The sequence below is a fragment of the Nematostella vectensis genome, chromosome 2, assembly GCF_932526225.1.
Source record: "Nematostella vectensis chromosome 2, jaNemVect1.1, whole genome shotgun sequence".
In the NCBI taxonomy this organism is placed as follows: Eukaryota; Metazoa; Cnidaria; class Anthozoa; order Actiniaria; family Edwardsiidae; genus Nematostella; species Nematostella vectensis.
This window is the reverse complement of record NC_064035.1, coordinates 12,545,345-12,564,673: the sequence shown is the minus strand read 5'-3', so window position 1 is coordinate 12,564,673 and position 19,329 is coordinate 12,545,345. Positions and strand designations below refer to the sequence as shown.

The 19,329-nt window shown below is 39.9% G+C and overlaps 1 protein-coding gene and 1 long non-coding RNA gene across 4 annotated transcripts; one reads left to right on the top strand and one right to left on the bottom strand.

Moving 5' to 3' along the window:
- Positions 1–334: 334 nt before the first annotated feature.
- On the bottom strand, positions 335–5,240 carry LOC125560976. The gene is made up of 2 exons (XR_007306984.1): positions 5,112–5,240; positions 335–721 (listed from the first exon to the last, which is right to left on the bottom strand). It is a non-coding gene; the product is annotated as an uncharacterized LOC125560976 (long non-coding RNA).
- A 73-nt stretch (positions 5,241–5,313) lies between these two features.
- On the top strand, positions 5,314–19,325 carry LOC116619178. 3 transcript variants are annotated; one of them, XM_048723673.1, is made up of 13 exons: positions 5,314–5,453; positions 6,974–7,044; positions 8,080–8,166; positions 9,078–9,156; positions 10,329–10,420; positions 11,163–11,274; positions 12,153–12,211; positions 13,458–13,577; positions 14,033–14,118; positions 16,168–16,259; positions 17,201–17,287; positions 17,490–17,683; positions 18,572–19,325. In XM_048723673.1, the coding sequence occupies exons 1-13, from the start codon at positions 5,339–5,341 to the stop codon at positions 19,172–19,174; spliced, it is 1,797 nt and encodes a 598-aa protein (XP_048579630.1). In that variant the 5' UTR covers positions 5,314–5,338; the 3' UTR covers positions 19,175–19,325. The 3 variants fall into 3 exon arrangements, with proteins under 3 accessions (XP_048579630.1, XP_048579629.1, XP_032239571.2); XM_048723672.1 differs by having other exon boundaries at positions 6,974–7,074; XM_032383680.2 differs by lacking the exon at positions 6,974–7,044 and having other exon boundaries at positions 5,316–5,453.
- Positions 19,326–19,329: the final 4 nt, after the last annotated feature.

The window sequence follows — 19,329 nt, the reverse complement described above, 5'->3', positions numbered from 1 at the left end:
ATAGGAATTTCGGTAATATAAATAAAATTTAAATCCTGACTGAGCATAGGCCCCACTGGCTTGGGTTTGTTAATTTCCATAGCTTGTAAAGAACGCCCCTTTCTAGTAAACGCCTCCTATCTATTGAACGCCCCCCCCCCCCCCCCCCCCCCCCCTCGGACCATCGAAATTTAATAAACGCCCCGGGCGTTCATTAAATCGTTTACGGTAATGATTAATCTAAAGGTAATTGCAACACAAATGACTTCGACAGCCTCCAAAGTTCTCTTGGGGAACATCTCGAAATTCAACGATAAACCATTTCTTTTGTCAGCAATCTTGTATTTCATTGTTATTCATGGCGCACTAACCCTCCGCAAACGCACTCTCGACGAGATCGCTCAATATCGATCAATATCTCGGATTTTAATAGATTCTTTTGTCTTTTAACGGTTGAGGTTTCCGTCGGACCTCCGGAAGTGAACTGGTGACAATGCGGCTTTAATCTACATGTATAAAGAGGGAGAGAGCTCACCTTGCAGGGAGGTGACGCTATCAATATTCTTATGGGACCTTTATCCGGGATTCGGGCGAGGATCCCGAGACATCACGTGGGCTCTTTTCGATTCCAGTTCAACTTGAGTAGGTCTACAGTATTCCCTTCACCACGACCAAAGCAAGCACTAAAAACACCGAGAATCCGATGTGTGATTACATATCCCAAAACATGAGTTCTGTATACCTGTAATATATTCGGATGGGCTCCCTGTGTTGTACACCATATTTGGAATGCCTCGTGGGCATGTCGGGGGTTGTTCAGAAATAAATGGAGTTCAGTTGTTGTGTTCAACGAGCTGTCTATTTCTTCGTGATGTTTTAGTCCCGAAAAACATTACATCTGGCGACGAGAACGGGATCTGTGGAACACCATGAGTGTCATCGGTCAACTAAGAGAGTTCGACCGGCAAAAAGAGTCGTTTGAAGCTTACATTGAGCGGCTTGAAAACTTCATGAAGGCGAATGGCGTGCGAAAGGAGAACGAGGTAGCTGTCTTGCTCACTGCAATAGGTCCTGAAACGTACGGACTGTTGAGGAATCTTTTGACTCCGGAAAAACCTGACACCAAGACATATAAAGATCTTGTGGATATTTTGAGTGGCCATTTGCATCCGAAACCCTTGGTTATTGCCGAGCGATTCAATTTTCATAACCGGTTTCGTCACGACTCCGAAACAGTTGCGGACTTTGGCGCCCAACTAAAGAAGCTTTCAACTCACTGTGAGTTCGGAACTTTCCAAGATGAAGCTTTGAGAGACCGTTTTGTATGTGGTCTACGCCAGGAAGCGATTCAACGGAAACTTTTAACCGAGAAAACCTTGACGTTTGCGAAGGCTTTGGAGATCGCTCAGTCGATGGAAATGGCGGAATCGAAGTCGTCGGAATTGAAGGGCTCTGGATCGTCCGGATCGGGCTGCGGTGAAGAAGTTCATCAGCTTGGAAAAAAGCCACAGAAACACAAGAAATTCACACAGAACAAGGGAGGAAAGCCCAAAACAGCATGTCATCGTTGTGGCAGTGCTGAACATGATGGTAAATCCTGTAAATACAAGAAGTATAAGTGTGATAATTGTGGCAAAGTGGGTCACCTAAAGAGAGTCTGTCAGTCCAAGGAGTGCAAGGAAACCAAGTATGTTGAAGTTTCAGTGGACAATGACCAAGAAGATGAGTCATTGGGGTTCTTTTCAACTCGTGAACCCAGCAGCAAAGCAGTGACAGTAACTATCACTGTTAACGGAAAGGAAATTCCAATGGAAGTTGATACGGGAGCTGCACGCACAGTCATCCCTGAAAAGTTGTTCAAAGAGAATTTTGGACATTTGAAACTCAAGAATGCAAGTACCTCATTAAAGACTTATTCTGGAACAGTGTTACCTTTAATTGGTGAAACCGAAGTTCTAGTTGAGTACGAGGGTCAAAGTGCCAAGTTGCCTCTGATTGTGGCAAAAGTTGAGAGCAAACCAGCTATTCTGGGTCGTAATTGGCTCAGTGTTGTTAAGCTGAACTGGGAGCACCTTTTTAGTGTTTCTTCTTCTGATTTAGTTCATGAACTGACTGCACGGTTCAAGGGTGTTTTCGGTACGGGCCTGGGCAAAATCAAGGAGTTTCAAGCAAGAATCAATGTGCAACCTGAGGCCACGCCTAGGTTTCATAAGGCTCGCCCCGTGCCGTATGCCCTAAAGCCAGCAGTTGAAGCAGAGTTGGATCGCATGGAAAAGGAGGGGATCGTGACAAAAGTGTCCCATAGTGAGTGGGCTGCCCCGTTAGTGGTCGTCCCTAAGGCAGATGGTGGTGTTCGTTTGTGTGGAGACTACAAAGTTACGGTGAATCCAGTTTTGGACGTCGACCAATACCCTCTGCCTAACCCTCAAGATTTGCTCAGTGCTCTGGCAGGTGGTACCAAGTTTTCTAAACTTGACCTCAAGCATGCATATCAGCAACTGCCTCTTGGTGAGGAGTCCAAGAAGTTCCTCACTGTCAACACCTGTAAAGGGCTCTATCAGTATAATCGGTTGCCTTTTGGTGTCGCAAGCGCACCTGCTGTATTTCAATCTACTATTGACACCATTCTCAAGGGCATTGATGGTGTTGTTTGCTATATCGACGATATTTTGATCACTGGAAGGAATGACCAGGAACACAAAGCAAGATTAGAGGCGGTGCTGGAAAGACTTGAGAAATACGGAATTTCTCTCAAGTTGTCGAAATGCAGTTTCCTGGAGGACAGGGTCGGTTTTCTCGGTCATGTCATTGATGCCGAGGGTGTCCACCCTTCACCAGAGAAAGTTCGGGCTGTTGTGGATGCTCCTGCGCCAACTAATGTTACCGAGTTGAGATCTTTTCTGGGTATGTTACAGTACTACGGAAAATTTCTCCCGAACTTGTCAACATTGCTGCACCCGTTAAACAACCTCCTGCGGGACGGGGTTGAGTGGTCATGGCTGCCAGAATGCGAGCAAGCCTTCACCTCTGCAAAAGAGCTCCTGCAATCAGCGAAAGTCCTAACTCATTATGACGTCAATCTTCCAATTAAATTGGCTTGTGATGCATCACCCTATGGCATTGGAGCCGTTATTTCACACGTTATGCCAGGAGGCGAGGAGCGCCCCATTGCTTTTGCCTCAAGAACCCTCACTGGTAGTGAAAAGAATTATGCCCAGCTAGAGAAGGAAGCCCTGTCCATTATTTACGGAGTTAAAAAGTTCCACCAGTTTTTATATGGGCGACGATTTATTCTGGAGACCGACCATAAACCACTCCTAACAATCTTAGGGCCAAAGTCGGCAATTCCCACACTAGCTGCGGCTCGTCTTCAGAGGTGGGCTTTAATTTTAGCATCCCACCAGTATGATGTCGTTTACCGTAAAGGTGTCGATCACAGCAATGCGGATGGGCTGTCCAGACTTCCTGTTGATAAGCCTAGAGTTTCAGAGGAAACTGAAATTTATCATTTCAGTTATGTGGATGACCTACCTGTAACGGCAAGGGACATTGCTATGGAAACAAGAAAGGATTCTGTGTTAAGCAAGGTACTTCATTATGTGAAAAGTGGCTGGCCACAGCAGACACAGGAGGAGGAATTACGTCCTTATTTCAATCGTCGATTGGAACTGTCTGTGGAACAAGACTGTGTTCTCTGGGGTCTGCGGGTCATTATCCCAGAGGCATTTCAGGAGAAAATCCTGCATGATCTTCACGCAGATCACCCAGGTATGTGTCGCATGAAGTCTCTCGCACGCAGCTACCTGTGGTGGCCAAAGCTCGATCAGGCTATCGAGAACATGGTGCACCATTGTGAGGCCTGCCAGTCTGTTCGTAAGCAGCCTGCCACAGCACCTTTGATCCCATGGAAATGGCCTGTTAGAGTTTGGCAACGAGTGCACATGGATTATGCTGTTAAAGACGGAGTGAACTTTTTTGTTGTTGTCGATGCACACTCAAAGTGGCCTGAGATTATTGCTACATCTTCCACTACTGCACCCAAGACCATTGAAATGCTGGCTGGTCTATTTGCATCACATGGATTACCAGAGGAGATGGTCTCCGATAACGGTCCACCGTTCATTTCTAGTGAGCTGGACATGTTTATGAAAAGTAATGGAATACGGCATACACGGGTCCCTCGCTATCATCCCGCTTCTAACGGGGAGGCGGAGAGATATGTTCAAACTCTCAAGCAGGCGTTACTTACCAGCAAGTTTGATCAGGGGAAATCGCTACAGCAACGGCTGTCAAGTTTTCTGTTTTCGTACAGGAACACGCCCCATACGGTTACTGGGCAGACACCTGCTGAGTTGTTCTTGAAGCGTAAGCCTCGCACACGTTTGGCATTGCTTCAGCCCAATCTGGCCCAGCATGTTGAGGAGCGTCAGATGAAGGAAAAGCAACAGCATGATGGTGGCCGAACAAAAACTCGTGAGTTTCTTCCAGGAGACATTGTTTTAGTTCGTAACTTCAGAGGAAAACACAAGTGGGATAAAGGAACAGTGATCTTGAGAATCGGTCCCCTAGCATACCAGATACGTATTGGAGGACGAATGTGTCATGTACATGTTGATCACCTTCTAGCAGCTGGTGATGCGGAGCACACATCCCCACCAACTACAGCTACAGCTATGACTGGGAGTGGCTTTGTTTTGCCCTCTACTCCAGTAGTGTCCTCTAAACCCATTCTTCCTGAGCCTGAGGTTACCCCTCTACCTGAAGTCTCACCTAAATCTTCAGAGACTGTTGTTCCTACATGTACAACTGAGTCACCACCTGACGTGGCCTCTACACCTGTGAAGCGTTACCCAAGGCGTACCCCTAAACCTGTAGTACGTCTGGACTTGTAAAGAGACTATTAGATGTATTTAGCTCTCTAGTCATTGACATTGTTTACATGTTTGTAGCTAGTTCATTCCAGGAACGGGGAGATGTAATATATTCGGATGGGCTCCCTGTGTTGTACACCATATTTGGAATGCCTCGTGGGCATGTCGGGGGTTGTTCAGAAATAAATGGAGTTCAGTTGTTGTGTTCAACGAGCTGTCTATTTCTTCGTGATGTTTTAGTCCCGAAAAACATTACAATACCTTGTAAAGAGACCTATATTAGATTATTGACTGAATGTAAGACGGAAATTCCTTACTTTTGCCATGGAACCATCGTTCCAAAAAAGGGTGACCTTTTACCTCGAATGATGGTATAAGTAAGTGAAGATGAAGTTATATCAGTGGCTCCGCTCGTGTTATGGAAACTCTCTTTGACCACGACTCCACCGAGCCATTTTAAGCGATAAATGCTCGACAATTGACCAAGTATGAACAATCCCATGGAGAGAGAACTGGAAAGCCGCCGACCACGAAACCAACAACAGTCAAAACAAGGCATGTCGTTTGTGTCGAAGGTGTTCTTTGGCTTTGACATTTTTCAAGGTACGTTTCCACTAAAAGAGACTCTTAATATGTTAAGTGCATTAGTTTAGCACGTTTAAGAATACCCAAGATGACCTTTCAGCAGTAAATGATATTGTACTACACGCGCCGTTTCGGTTAGGTCATCAATCCCGGAAATCAAAGCTTAAAATATTGTTATTTATATTGAACTTCTTCCTAGTGTCAGCGAAAATAGGTTTTGCCAAAATGGATTTTCCTAGAATTGTTTCTATATAATTTTCAAACTTCCCTCAACTCTTGTCTGTTATTATAGCTTTGTTTGTTTAGAGAGTACTTTTTTTAATCATTATCCTTGACTGGGCATCACTTGCTCGTACTAGCTTATTTAGTTACTGTATCTCTGTATTACTGTATACTTTATTGGCAACAATTCTTTTTGACAATCATAAATCCTCTATTGGTACGTTATAGCCGAATTCAATGTAATGCGACGCCACATTTTCAAAACATCAATTTGTTTTTGGCTTTTGGGGTTTTCTGTTCCGCCATTCAAATCTTTTTTAAGCCAATCAGATTCTTGCCATCTCTCACCTAGTGCAGTTGCCTGGCTTTCTGTCACGGCACTGTCTGGTTTACATCCAGAGGGAAGCCAAGGAAGTGCACAAAATGAGACTCTGATTGGCTCAGAAAAGTTTTACTGATGGAACAGAAAATCCCCAAAGCTGACATTGAAATCAGCTATAAGTGAGTATTGTAGACATTAAGCCACCCCAACTTTCAACCTTGTACCTAGACCATGGCTTCCAGAATTAAATGCTTTCGCTGATACTGTAGCTGTTTATTACCCAGGTATAATTATAATGCTTAAATCCATGAATAAATACAATTTGATATATTCTTGGTTACAAAACTACAAAACCCAAATTTTCCCATTTATTTTCTACTGAAAGTGTTAAGCCTCATTCAAACAGCACCATCATTTCACATACCTGTCAAACCCAGAAAATCTCAAGGCTTTAGATTTTTTGGGGGGGAAGGGGTGGGGTATAATAATTATGGGGGGAGGGGTGGCTAAGCCTAAGCTTTCCTGTTATTATTAGGCCAAGCAAGGCGTTTGCCATTCCAAAAGCTGTCACGCACAAAATGGACCTTGTATGCATGTCCAATAAATGGCGCTGCACAAGGAATTATTTTTTATCTTTCCGGAATAGGCAAAATGCCAATTTTCTGAAGCAATAAAAATAGCTAAAAATATGCAGGAGATTTGGTGCTCCACGCCGGAGAGCTGGAGAAAAGGTACAAATTCTTGAGACTCTCGCCTAATGCGGGAGAATTAGCAGGTATGATTACATGAAAAAAGCAACCTATACAGTGATGTTCCAAAATTTGTTGTTTATACAGAATCTGAGGACACTCGGCTGAACTTGGGAAGTTTTTTTTAGATATTCTCTGCTTTAGCTACCCATTTCCATGTAGCACTGACATGGATACACATACAAAGAACTGTCTTCTTGATTTGATTCACCCTCATAAAAGGAGCACTCTTTAATTTGTTTCAGTTGTGATGGTGGTAGTCTTCCAAAGTTTGATGATCGCTCTTGGGAACTATAATGCCTACAACAGCCCAGAGGTAAATATAGTGTTATACCGGTCAGGAAAGGTTGGAGCTTGTTTTCCTGGGTTATGGATCCTGGTGTTACGTATACCATAAATGATCTAATAAACGCCCCCTATCTAAAGAATGCCTCCGTTCTAATGAACGTTCCCCTCTAACGCACAACCCCCTACCCTATCCTGCTGTCCTCCCTTAAGCTTATAAACAAACGACATAGGGATTCCTGTAATATAAATTAAAATTAAATTGCCTTCTTGCATAATCAACACTTGTAAGGGAGTACTTATTAAAGAAAAGCTTGCTACACAGGCTATAATTTCACATGATTCTGACTGAGATTAGAACCCCAGATTAGAACCCCAGGTTTGTTATATTGTTATAGCTTAAAATAAACACCCCTCTCTAATAAATGCCTCCTGCCCCCTGCATTTATCAGATTATTTACGGTAATATTGAAAATCCCCTGACTAACATGCAAAGGGAGAAAGGGGCTCATTTGTTATGCTTTTGTTTTTGTAATTTATAGCATTGGGCCCAACCAGTAAATGGCTTTACTTGTTTGTGGTATCCCTGCCTACTACAGTATGTGTATTGTATATATAAATAGCATATAATGAAAAAAATGTTGCAAGGTTGTTCTACATGTATCCAACCTTACAATAGCACCTAAATCACCCACTAATATACAAAACCTAAGAGATTATTCTGTTACCTTTTCTGTTCCACTCCTGGTAATATCCTGGCTGCACCCCTAATAGTATGTACACTGTACCTATCTATAAGCCAGCCTAACTAATATCTCCTAATCATTTTTCTTGTTTGATCGTTTCTTCTGAGAGAGAGGGTTGTTTAAGAATGAGTTTAAAAAACAAGTAAATTGATGATACTGTTACCATGAAAAAATATAGGTACATAAAAGTCCAGTCAAACCTACCCTTTTTCCAATACCCTTATAAGAAACAAGGAAAATGAAAAGAAGAAAAAAGAAAGTATGAGGCCTGCAGCATCTAGTGCAATAATTCTGTTTGTTGTCTTTTCCATGTGCTGTAGGATCCTGGTGTGGGTCCAGGTCGAAGGATCTATATGAGTCTGTTCATGGGTGCAGTGGTGTACACTTGTTTTCTTTGCCTCTTTGCTGTAAGTATTATGGTAATGTTCTGGCCACATTATGCAAAAGGGACCCTGATGATAAAACAAAAAACAATAATATTGTTCTTATTTTTTTAGTCTGTTTTCAAACTCCACACAGATGGACAATTCAAGGATGTTAATTCTGTTCTATTTGGCATTGTGCTGTCCTTTTGTTTGACTTGGCCTATAATGTACTATGCATCGTGGGCATATTTGCTATGTTTTTGTGGATATGTGATTCAGCATCAGAGCCGTAGCAGGCCATTTAAGATTAGGGGGGAGGGGGAAACAATACAAAAACATTAAGAAAATATTTGGAGGGGGCACAGACACGCCCCTTCAAAAAATGTTTGAAAAATTGGGGGGGGGGGGGGGGGGGGCACATTCCCCCAGTACCCCACCCCTTGCTATGCTCATAAGCATCCTTACCTGTGCTTCAGGCAAGTTCTCACAGGATGTAAGCAGGTTAGGGGACATGTTAAAGTCTCATTGCGAAATTCGACATGGGGTGTGTTTCTTGCTCTTAGGATGCACTATCTATAACAATATTATTTATTAGTTTTTATCTCGGGAATGCGAAGCATGTATGAGTTGTTGTGGGGACTTTGATGTCACTCCATCTTCGGATCACTAATCATCCGTAAACTTTTCCATAAACATGAGGGTGTTAGATAAATTGAGCTATGCAAGGGGATTATTGCTTCAATTATCTTAATAGAAAACAGGCAAAATACTAAATTTTCTATAGAATAATTTTTCGTAAGCGATAAAAAGCAGGAGATTTGGTGCTCAACGTGTGAGGGCAAGAGAAGAGGTTCAAAACCTTGAGACTCCCACCTAATGTGGGAGAGTTGACAGGTATTCGAACTCATAAGCTGAATTAGACATTAAATGGTTATTTTAAATCCTCTTTTCAGGTAAAACAGCAAAACTTCATGGAGATCTTGGCATTCCTACTTCAAAACTTTGGATTTGTCACATATGGCTTGATTCAAGGTATCTTTTTATCACAAACATTTTAAGAAGGGACAGGCTTGAGAATTGGGGGGAGGGGTATATTCATTTTTTGGGGGGAGGGGTGGGTTTAACCATGCAGGTGTTTGACATATAGAAAGCTCTCACAAACAAATCCACTTATATATCTCATGAGGGTGAGATATATAAGGCTACGAAAGGGAATTATTGTTTCAAATATTTGAATAGAAAATAGGCAAAATGACGAATTTCTATAGAACAATTTTTTCGGATGCGATAAAAAGCGGGAGATTTGGTTTTTCTACGCATGAGAGCAGGAGAAGGGGTCCAAAACCTTGAGACTCCCACCTAATGGTATGCTGGGCTCTATTTCCAGCCATGGCCTCATGGTCACACATTCTTGTCTGTGATGACGCTTTCGATATTATACAACTTTTCTGCATCTATTCGTGCTATAGAGTAAAAACCCTATAAACACTGGAAAAGGCTAACTATTGCATGAGCTTCTTGCTTGTGCATTGCTAATGGTTAGCTGACTACCGCAAAGAGCTATCTAGGTGCTTTCCTGATTGGCTAAAATTTCAGTTGCTTGAGAAACAGCCAAACCAGTTATCCAGCCATTGATTGGGGCCGCAGGCTCACAGAAAGAGCTGGAAATGGAGTCTACTTGATGCCATCCTTTGCAAAGTAATGGAGCCCATCATGAAGTGACCTTAAGATAGCTTGGACAATAATGTATGACGGAAGGATATTAACATTTAAAAAATAGTAATTGCTGATTTATAACAAAATTCCCCGAGCTATTGCAACAGTAATTTGACATATAAACTTAAGAATATGTTAATCAGTCAGCAGCATTTTTAGGTAAATTGTCCTTCCTGTTATTTCAGAAAAGTGTGTTGTTTTATCAAAATCATCACTTTACTGTAGGTACATAAACACATTTACAGCATGACCAGTAAAACCATGAACACTGGAAATATGGAATGGTTGTTTTCCGACCAATCACTTGCAAGATATTCAATAAACAGTCAACTAGAAACATGTCTCAACAAGTCGTAGTGTCTGAATTCTTCAGAAGACAAACATTCTACACATATTTTAAGGTGTTCATGGTTTATTTACTGGTTGTGCTGTGAAAAGAGCAGAATTACAAAATGTCTAATATAAAAACATAAACTGCTTTTTATCAGTTTATCATGTTGGATTTAAAAAAATTGAGTTTCCTGGAAGAAATGCAACAATGCCACGTGATGCCCAGTTATTGCCTATTGCTCTGACAAATGTAAGTATTACTGTATTATCATGCTACAAATAAGGCTGCATTGTCTTTCTAAGGGTTGCCCAGATGTCCTCTAGATCTTTTCCAATTTCTCTAGGATAGCAGAAGACAAGCTTCCAGCATGCGTGGCATGGTCAAAGTATACAAGTTTGCACTGTCATAGGTCTATTAGGGGCATCTGACATACACCTGGTTCCTCTAGAATAGACTGTTCTATGTTCAGTACAACTCACTCTAAGGCAGTAGCCCTGATGAAGGCTTAAAAAAAGACAAACATTTGGCAGATGTACTTGTTTTTATCAGTTTTCATTGACTTTTTCAATAAAAATTGAAGGTTTTGTAACCTACCACCTAGAACCCTCAACAACTAAAGAGCATAAAGAGTCTTGCTAAATTGAATAGATTTCTGTCTTCTGTCAGGAATTGTTCTATTTTATTATTTACCCTTCAATGACTTGAACTTCTGTTTAAAATTTATAACCATTAGTTTTCAGTGTTACTTTTGGGAGAGTTCTGTTGTTTGAGAAACGTTTTAAACTTTCTTTAAATAAGTTATTTGCCTATTGCAAGCTTTCCATATGGATGGAGATGGTCAAACATCCAGAGGAGGCGGCTTAGGCCAGTTTTGAGATAGCTGGTGGTACTTATGAAATAAATTTTGTTATAGATAAGACACTGTAGGGAAACAAAGTGTGTGCAAGTATTCAGATCCTTATAATATGTACTGTACTTTCCTGCCTTTCAGTCACTGATGCTGTTTCTGCTAAATGCTGTCTTTATGTACCTCTCTTGGAAACTTTACTCAGAGTTTGGATGGAAGATCTACAAGCGTGTCAGATTTAACATGAGACTTAGAAGTAAGTTGTCCTATTTGTAAAATATAGACATTTTTGTTTAGAAATTATTATTCTTAAACTTTTTCCTTGCTGTCAGATATACACTCTCCTGCGTGTCATGCTTTACAAAAGACATTCAAGAAAATTAACTCTCAATCAATAAATCAAACAATCAATCGATCAATTGATTGATCAATCAATATTTTATTCACTCTTCCTTTGTATTTTAAAATAGTTTTTTTTGTATTTTAAGCTTTTTTTACATATTTTCTTTTTTATTATATTCTAACTTAAATATTGACATGCAAAGAAGTGCCTAGTACCTAATTTAACAGTAAAATTTTCTAATCAAGTACTAGTCATGTAAATGTATTTTTCCCCAGTAGCTTTCACACAACACAGCACAAATGCAGCAAGGGAATAAAAAAGAAATAAAATAGCAATATTGAAGAAAAAAAAAACTACACAGCAGGATGATGTCTTTCATGTAATATCACTTGTTTAAGAAGAGTTTTGTTATTCTAATAGGAATTGTTGATTTGTTTTTGGTAAAGAGAAGATTGTTTTTTATAATCTTTAATTCAATGGGTTTGTTTTCCTATATTACTCCGTAACAGGCCTTGTAGAGATCATTAGATGCATATCGGGAAATATAAGTGTGGATTTCTTTTGCTTAAAGAAAATTGTTATTGAAGATGGCTGGGAGATTAGATTTACGCCAGTTATTGATGAATTTTAGAGCCTGTAGGTGGTATATGTCAATTGTCAATGTTTTCAGGTTATCTATTATTTCAGTTATTGCTTGTTAAGTGGAATGTCTCCACTGAATTAACATAGATTCACATGTTATTGCAAATCATACTTTTGAGAGGTTAATTTTGAATAACCTTTTTCTCCAGGTGTTTATCATTGGTACCAGTTACTGTCTTGTCTGTTAAAAATGGAGATTCTCTACTGGGTATGTGAACTTTACTGTTGAGGCTGTATTTTCACTCTTGATTACAATAAATGTTGCTTAAATAATTATTTTTGTTATGAGTATCGCCAGATGTTGTTGTCTTTACAGGGCCGAAGCAGGAGGTGTGGCACTGTGGGCATGTACCCCCCAATATTTTCAAAAATCATAAAGAAATTACCAGAAGGGGCATGGCAGTGCCCCCCAGTATTTACTGTATTGTGCCCCCACCAATATTTACTGTATTGTGCCCCCCCCAATATTTACTGTATTGTGCCCCCCCAATGTTTACTGTATTGTGCCCCCCCCAATGTTAACTGTATTGTGCCCCCCTAATGTTTACTGTATTGTGCCCCCCCTAATGTTTACTGTATTGTGCCCCCCCCAATGTTTACTGTATTGTGCCCCCCCAATGTTTACTGTATTGTGCCCCCCCCCAATGTTTACTTTATTGTGCCCCCCCAATGTTTACTGTATTGTGCCCCCCAATGTTTACTGTATTGTGCCCCCCCCAATGTTTACTGTATTGTGCCCCCCCAATGTTTACTGTATTGTGCCCCCCCCCAATGTTTACTGTATTGTGCCCCCCCAATGTTTACTGTATTGTGCCCCCCCAATGTTTACTGTATTGTGCCCCCCCCCAATGTTTACTGTATTGTGCCCCCCCAATGTTTACTGTATTGTGCCCCCCCCCCAATGTTTACTGTATTGTGCCCCCCCCCAATGTTTACTGTATTGTGCCCCCCCCCAATGTTTACTGTATTGTGCCCCCCCAATGTTTACTGTATTGTGCCCCCCCCTAATCTTATGTGGCCTGCTACGGCTCTGCTTTACATTTTTTTTCTTGTATAACCCCACTCCTTTCCCCATCAACACTATCCCAAGTGTCTGAAAATCAAGCTAAACCCACTCTTAGGGATCTTGTAAAGTTAAAATATTTCCAAAAATGTAATAAAACTCTGAAAAATAGGAAATCGGAAAATTAAAAAGAAAAATGATAATCCATGTATTTTTTGGTGAACATTGGGCCAAAATCTAAGAATGCTGCGAATATCATATAATATTGTTGACTTTTGTCTATATATGGTCATTAAAAAAATTGGATAGGCGGGTGGGCTGGAAAGTCACCTTTATGTAGTTTTTTTTTTTCGGATTTTTAGATTTTTTTAAAATACACTCCCAAGAGTATGCTTGATTCAGTGGATTTTTTCATCATCTAGCTTACTTGTATTGTGTGCTTGTTTTGCAGTGCATGTATGCACTTTGCAACAGTCTTGTGCTGCTCCAGGGAACAGGAACTGTTTCATATTATGTAAACCTAGTGTTTGTACCTTTCTCTATACCTTACACAGCACTGGGAATCTGTGCGGTGAGTAAAGAAAGTTGTGTTTGTTTCTTTTCTCATTAGATAGAATTGGTAGCCATATAAGCCAGCTACGACCTTGCCATATAAGCAAGGTCGTAGCTAGAACTTTGTCAATAATCTGTAGCTTTGTTCTAGCCACAAACTTTGTTTAGGGGGGCAACCCTACAGTGAGATCTTTCTGTTATTTGCAGACACTAATTTTTTTCTCTTTTGTAAATTCCTACTCTACTAAGGTTGCAGTTGCCCCCCCCCCCCTACCCCAATGCTAGCTAAGGTCATAATCAGGAATTGACTTAAAAAAAGTATGGATTTATCATAATTATTGTTTTTATGAAGAACTGCAAAGTACATTAGGAAATGGGGATGATTATTAATCCCTCTTTTTATCACTCTCCCTACCACTGTGATTTCGTTTTCAAAACCGTAATTATCTACATTTTGCATCCTTTTCTTCACAGACAAAAAGTGAAATCAAAACTCTCATGTTGGCTTTCCTCGCCATAACATTAGGAGCAGTAGGATTCTTTATTTTCAAGCTATATGGGTATGTGTGTAGGATTCTTTTTTTCAAGCTAAATGGGTATGTGTGTGGGATACTTTATTTTCAAGCTGTATGTGTGTGTGATTCTTTATTTTCAAGCTATATGGGTATGTGTGTGTGTGATTCTTTATTTTCAAGCTATATGGGTATGTGTGGGATTCTTTATCTTCAAGCTAAATGGGTATGTGTGTGGGATTTTTTATTCTCAAGCTATATGGGCATGTGTGTGGGATTCTTTATTTTCAAGCTGTATGGGTATGTGTGTGGGATTCTTTATTTTCAAGCTATATGGGTATGTGTGGGATTCTTTATTTTCAAGCTATATGGGTATGTGTGTGGGATTCTTTATTTTCAAGCTGTATGTGAGTGGGATTCTTTATTTTCAAGCTATATGGGCATATGTGTAGGATTCTTTTTTTCCCCAGCTATATGGGTATGTGTGTAGGTTTTTTTTACCAAGCTATATGGGCATGTGTGTAGGATTCTTTTTTTCCCCAGCTATATGGGTATGTGTGTAGGTTTTTTTTACCAAGCTATATGGGCATGTTTGTAGGATTCTTTATTTTCAAGCTTTATGGGCATGTGTGTAGGATTCTTTTTTTTCAAGCTATATGGGTATGTGTGTAGGATTTTTTTTTTCAAGCTATATGGGTATGTGTGTAGGATTTTTTTTCAAGCTTATATTGGTATGTGAGTGGGATTTTTTTTTCAAGCTATATGGGTATGTGTGTAGGATTTTTTTTCAAGCTTATATTGGTATGTGAGTGGGATTTTTTTTCACGCTATATGAGTATGTGTGTAGGATTTTTTTTTTCAAGCTATATGGGTATATGTGTGTTTTTTTCTTCAAGCTTATATTGGTTTGTAAGTGGGATTTTTTTCAAGCTATATGGGTATGTGTGTAGGTTTTTTTTTCAAGCTTATATTGGTATGTGAGTGGGATTTTTTTCAAGCTATATGGGTATGTGTGTAGGTTTTTTTTTCAAGCTTATATTGGTATGTGAGTGGGATTTTTTTTATGATAGCATACAAGTGACATTAAGATAGCTTGGACAATAATGTGTATATAAACATTTAAAAAATAGTAATTGCTGATTAATAACAAAATAACCGAGCTATTGCAACAGTAATTTGACATATAAACTTAATAATATGTTAATCTGTCAGCAGCATTTTTAGGTAAATCGCCCTTCCTGTTATTTCAGAAAAGTGTGTTGTTTTATCAAAATCAGCACTTTACTGTAGGTACATAAACAGATTTACAGCGTGACCAGTAGAACCGAACACTGGAAATATGGAATGTTTGTTCTGACCAATCACTTGCAAGATATTCAAACAGTCAACTAGGAACATGTCTCAACAAGTCGTAGTGTCTGAATTCTTGCATCTGATATTGGCATGTGAGTGTTTTTTTTATTTTCAAGCTATATCGGTAAGTGTGTAGGATTTTTTTTTCAAGCTATATCGGTAAGTGTGTAGGATTTTTTTTTCAAGCTATATGGGCATGTATAGGATTCTTTTTTTTTCCAAGCTAATTGGTATATGTGCAGGATTCTTTTTTTAAGCTATATGGGTATGTGTGGGGTATTTTTTTTTTAAAGCTACATGGGTATGTGTGGGATTCTTTATTTCAAGTTGTATGCGTGTAGGAGTCTTTTTTTTTTCAAGCTATATGCTTGTTTTTTTTTCAAGCTTTATGGTTGTGTGTAGGATTCTTTTTTTTTTCAAGCTATATGGCTGGTTTTTTTTTCAAGCTATATGAGTATGTTTTTGTTTTGTTTTCAAGCTATATGGGTATGTGTGGAACTCTTTATTTTCAAGCTATAAGGGTATGTGTGTAGGATTTTTTTTGTTTGTGGTGTGGTAAGACTATAACGAAAAGTGTTTTCAAATTTAAATTTCCGTTCCCTCTGATGTTTAATTTGGAAGTTGACAAGGTCAGCAACTGAAAATCTAGTTTTTTTTTCGTCCTATAACTTAACTTCACGGCTTAAAAATATCAATTTGACCATTTAGAGTAAATAATTGTGTTTTTGTGTGTTTGATTGCCAGGTTCATTACAGATACGTGTATGGGCTGTAAAGAATTTCACACTACTGGAAAGGATATCCATATCGAGGCAATTCTGCACTTTGTTTATTTAGGTTGGTGACGGTTTCTGCCTTCCCCCTCCCCCTCAATTTCTACAAAAAAAATGGATAGCAAAACCTGCTGCTCACCTGCTCACAAAATCTGAAATTGCGTCACTGGCAGCTATGGGGGGACATTAGGGGGGTCTAATTACCGCAATACCACATAAAATTTCCGAAAAGACCCGCAATACTGCAGAAAAATATCGGAAATATTGCATACCGCACAAGGACAAGGTTTTGAAGAGCATGCGCGACATCCCATACCAAGGGCAAATCCCGTGTACCGCAGGACGAATTAACATCGCAACACCGCAATGTTTTAATTTTTTACAGCAATACCGCCATTAAAAAAAAATCTCCCATCTTGTGGTGTTTTGAAATACCGCATCACCGCATGTTTTTTGCTCTTTTACTTCAATATCGTACAAAAAAGTGACAATACTGCATTACCGCAAATATCCAACGTCCCCCGCCTTAGGTACAGTGCTCCTGTGCACATGCTTTTATGGCCCCATTCCCCTATGGTACAATGCCCTCATGGACACCAGTTCCTGTGGTCCTATGCCCTTATGGTCCAATAGCTTTATGCCCCTATGGTCCCAAGCCCCTGTGATACATTGCCCTTATGGTTCACTGGCCTTATGCCCCGATGCCCCTATGGTCAGAAGCTCCTCTGATACATTGCCCTTATGGTTCACTGACCTTATGCCCCGGTGCCCCTATGGTCAGAAGCTCCTGTGATACATTGCTCTTATGGTCCAATGCCCTTATGGCCCCATGTCCCTATGGTCTCAAGCTCCTGTGATACAATTGTCTTATGGTCCAATGTTCTTATGGTCCAATGTTCCTTTGACCCAATGCCACTATGCCCCATGCCCCTGTGATACAATGCTCTTATGGCCTCACTCTCACTGTCTTATCCAGTTTATATTAATCATGTGACTATTTTGTAGGTTCCTTGAACTTGTTTCTACTGGTCGCTATACTCGGCGTGGGGTACAAGGTCTTTCGAAATTTTGGGCTTGGCCTTGAAGAACATTGTAAGTACCTGCTTAAGAACATTGTAAGTACCTGCTTAAGAACATTGATTATTGAGTTTTACTCTTTGTATTTGTGCATCAAGAAGGTAGTATGTTTTTAACTGTATCTAAATTCATCAGGTTTCAACTCTCGTTTTCCACATTTAAAGTAAATAAAAAAAGAACTGTAATTTATAATGATTTTTTTTTTCATTTTTTTCAGTCACTCCAAAAGAAACGGGTCGCAACCGTACAGCCACTGACCTGGATCTACGCAGGCTCAGCCATTACATCGAGGAGAGTGTATTCTCAGTGACGTCAATAACGTCTAACGAGAGCGATAATTACGACGAGCTTGGGGAATCCTTCAACAGGGAAGACCTGAGGTCGATATCGTCGGGTACCCCCCTTGTGCAGGTACATCCTATCGAGTCTCACAGATTTTTGTCTGCCTTCATTTTGTCATCCATTAAAATACAGTGACATCCATTTCCATCGACTGATTTTGGGAAGCTTTTCCGATATTTTCGATTGAGAAGATGAGGGATAAAACTTTTTTTTTATCTGTTGATTATTTCGTAATTTCTTCATACTGTGTAATGCGTCTTCAAATATTGAATGAAAACGTAACAAAGGCTGCCAAGGCTCTTAAACCGAGAACGGCTGGGTACTGCCATTTAGGAAGCCCATGGATCACATCATTAAATACAACTAATTTTTAAGAGGGTGGGTAGATTGGTATCTTTTTTTAAATTAATGGACTCTTATACGGTATATTGTTGTAAATTTTTCTTAGTGAAGTGACCTGTGCCCATTAGAAATTACAATTTCTTTCGGTTTGCATTTTTAAATGTTGTTAACAATGATGTGCGGAAATAATGGTATGTAAGTGGTTGTAGACCGTATAAAATATTACCAATCGATCCATCGATCATGACGGTTTAATTCAAAATGCCCCATCACTATTTTTACTTGATTAAAAATGCCACAACATATCTTGAGATAGGAGGATACAGATAATCCAACATGACATATTCAAAAATTTAGTAGAAAAAAATATCTGTTGAGAAGATGCAACCATCTGATTCACGAGATCCTGATTTTTGCTTGCATTAAGTATGGCCTCGCTAACAACCCGGGTGCTTCCTAGGCCAAATATACGCATCTAAGAACAGCTCTTCGATATTTCTATAATTCTAAATTCCTCCCTCAAGCAATTGGCTTAAAATTGCACTTCGCTCTACACGTTGCCGTATATAAATCCTGATAATTATTTGGTATAAATTATATGCCCTTTTTTTCTAGGATTTACTTACTGTTGAGGTTAAGTGTAACTTGTCTAACAGTCTACCCAATCTAACCACGCCCAAGTCATCTCGTCCAGCCTCGTGCCCAGCCTTCAAAGACAGAGACGTGAAGGAATTGGACGAATTGCTTTGTCAGAACAGCGGCATTAGCGTCGCATTGACTATACATTCGGGCAAACTACTCTCAATAGCTGAGGATGGTAAAACAGTCTCGAATGAATCTGCCGCGTGCAAATTAAAAACAGATGCACCAGTTTCACAGCATGTCCCTGTACACCCTAAAGTACAGTCTCATTCTAGACATCAAACAAATAGTAACAAAACAGAGCCATCTCAGCGTACGGATGATTCACGTGCTAACTTTGCCGCTGCCACCACAAAAATCAACCCACTTACTAGTTCTTCGGCCGGAGATGACTATGTGTTTAGGGTTTCGGACCAGAGAGACTCGGGGTGTGTAGACTGTTCAAACGAGCTTCCAGATAGTATGTGTAAAACCTTTGCTAAGGTTAGATCCAAATGGGAGCTTAAGATACCTCGGGAGGAGTCAGGGAAGTCTGCAGCCGGCTTGGATGGCCGGAATTTAGGAAATAATAGTTGAATAACGAAATGAGCGAGCAAAGAATGCAGCGCGATATTTTGCTTTTTATTATTTTAGGTAGTTTTATAGTTCAAAATTTAATCATTTTGGATTTAGTCGAGGTAATTTTATATTTATGTTTTATAATAAAAAGAATCGAAAGGAGAATTTACATG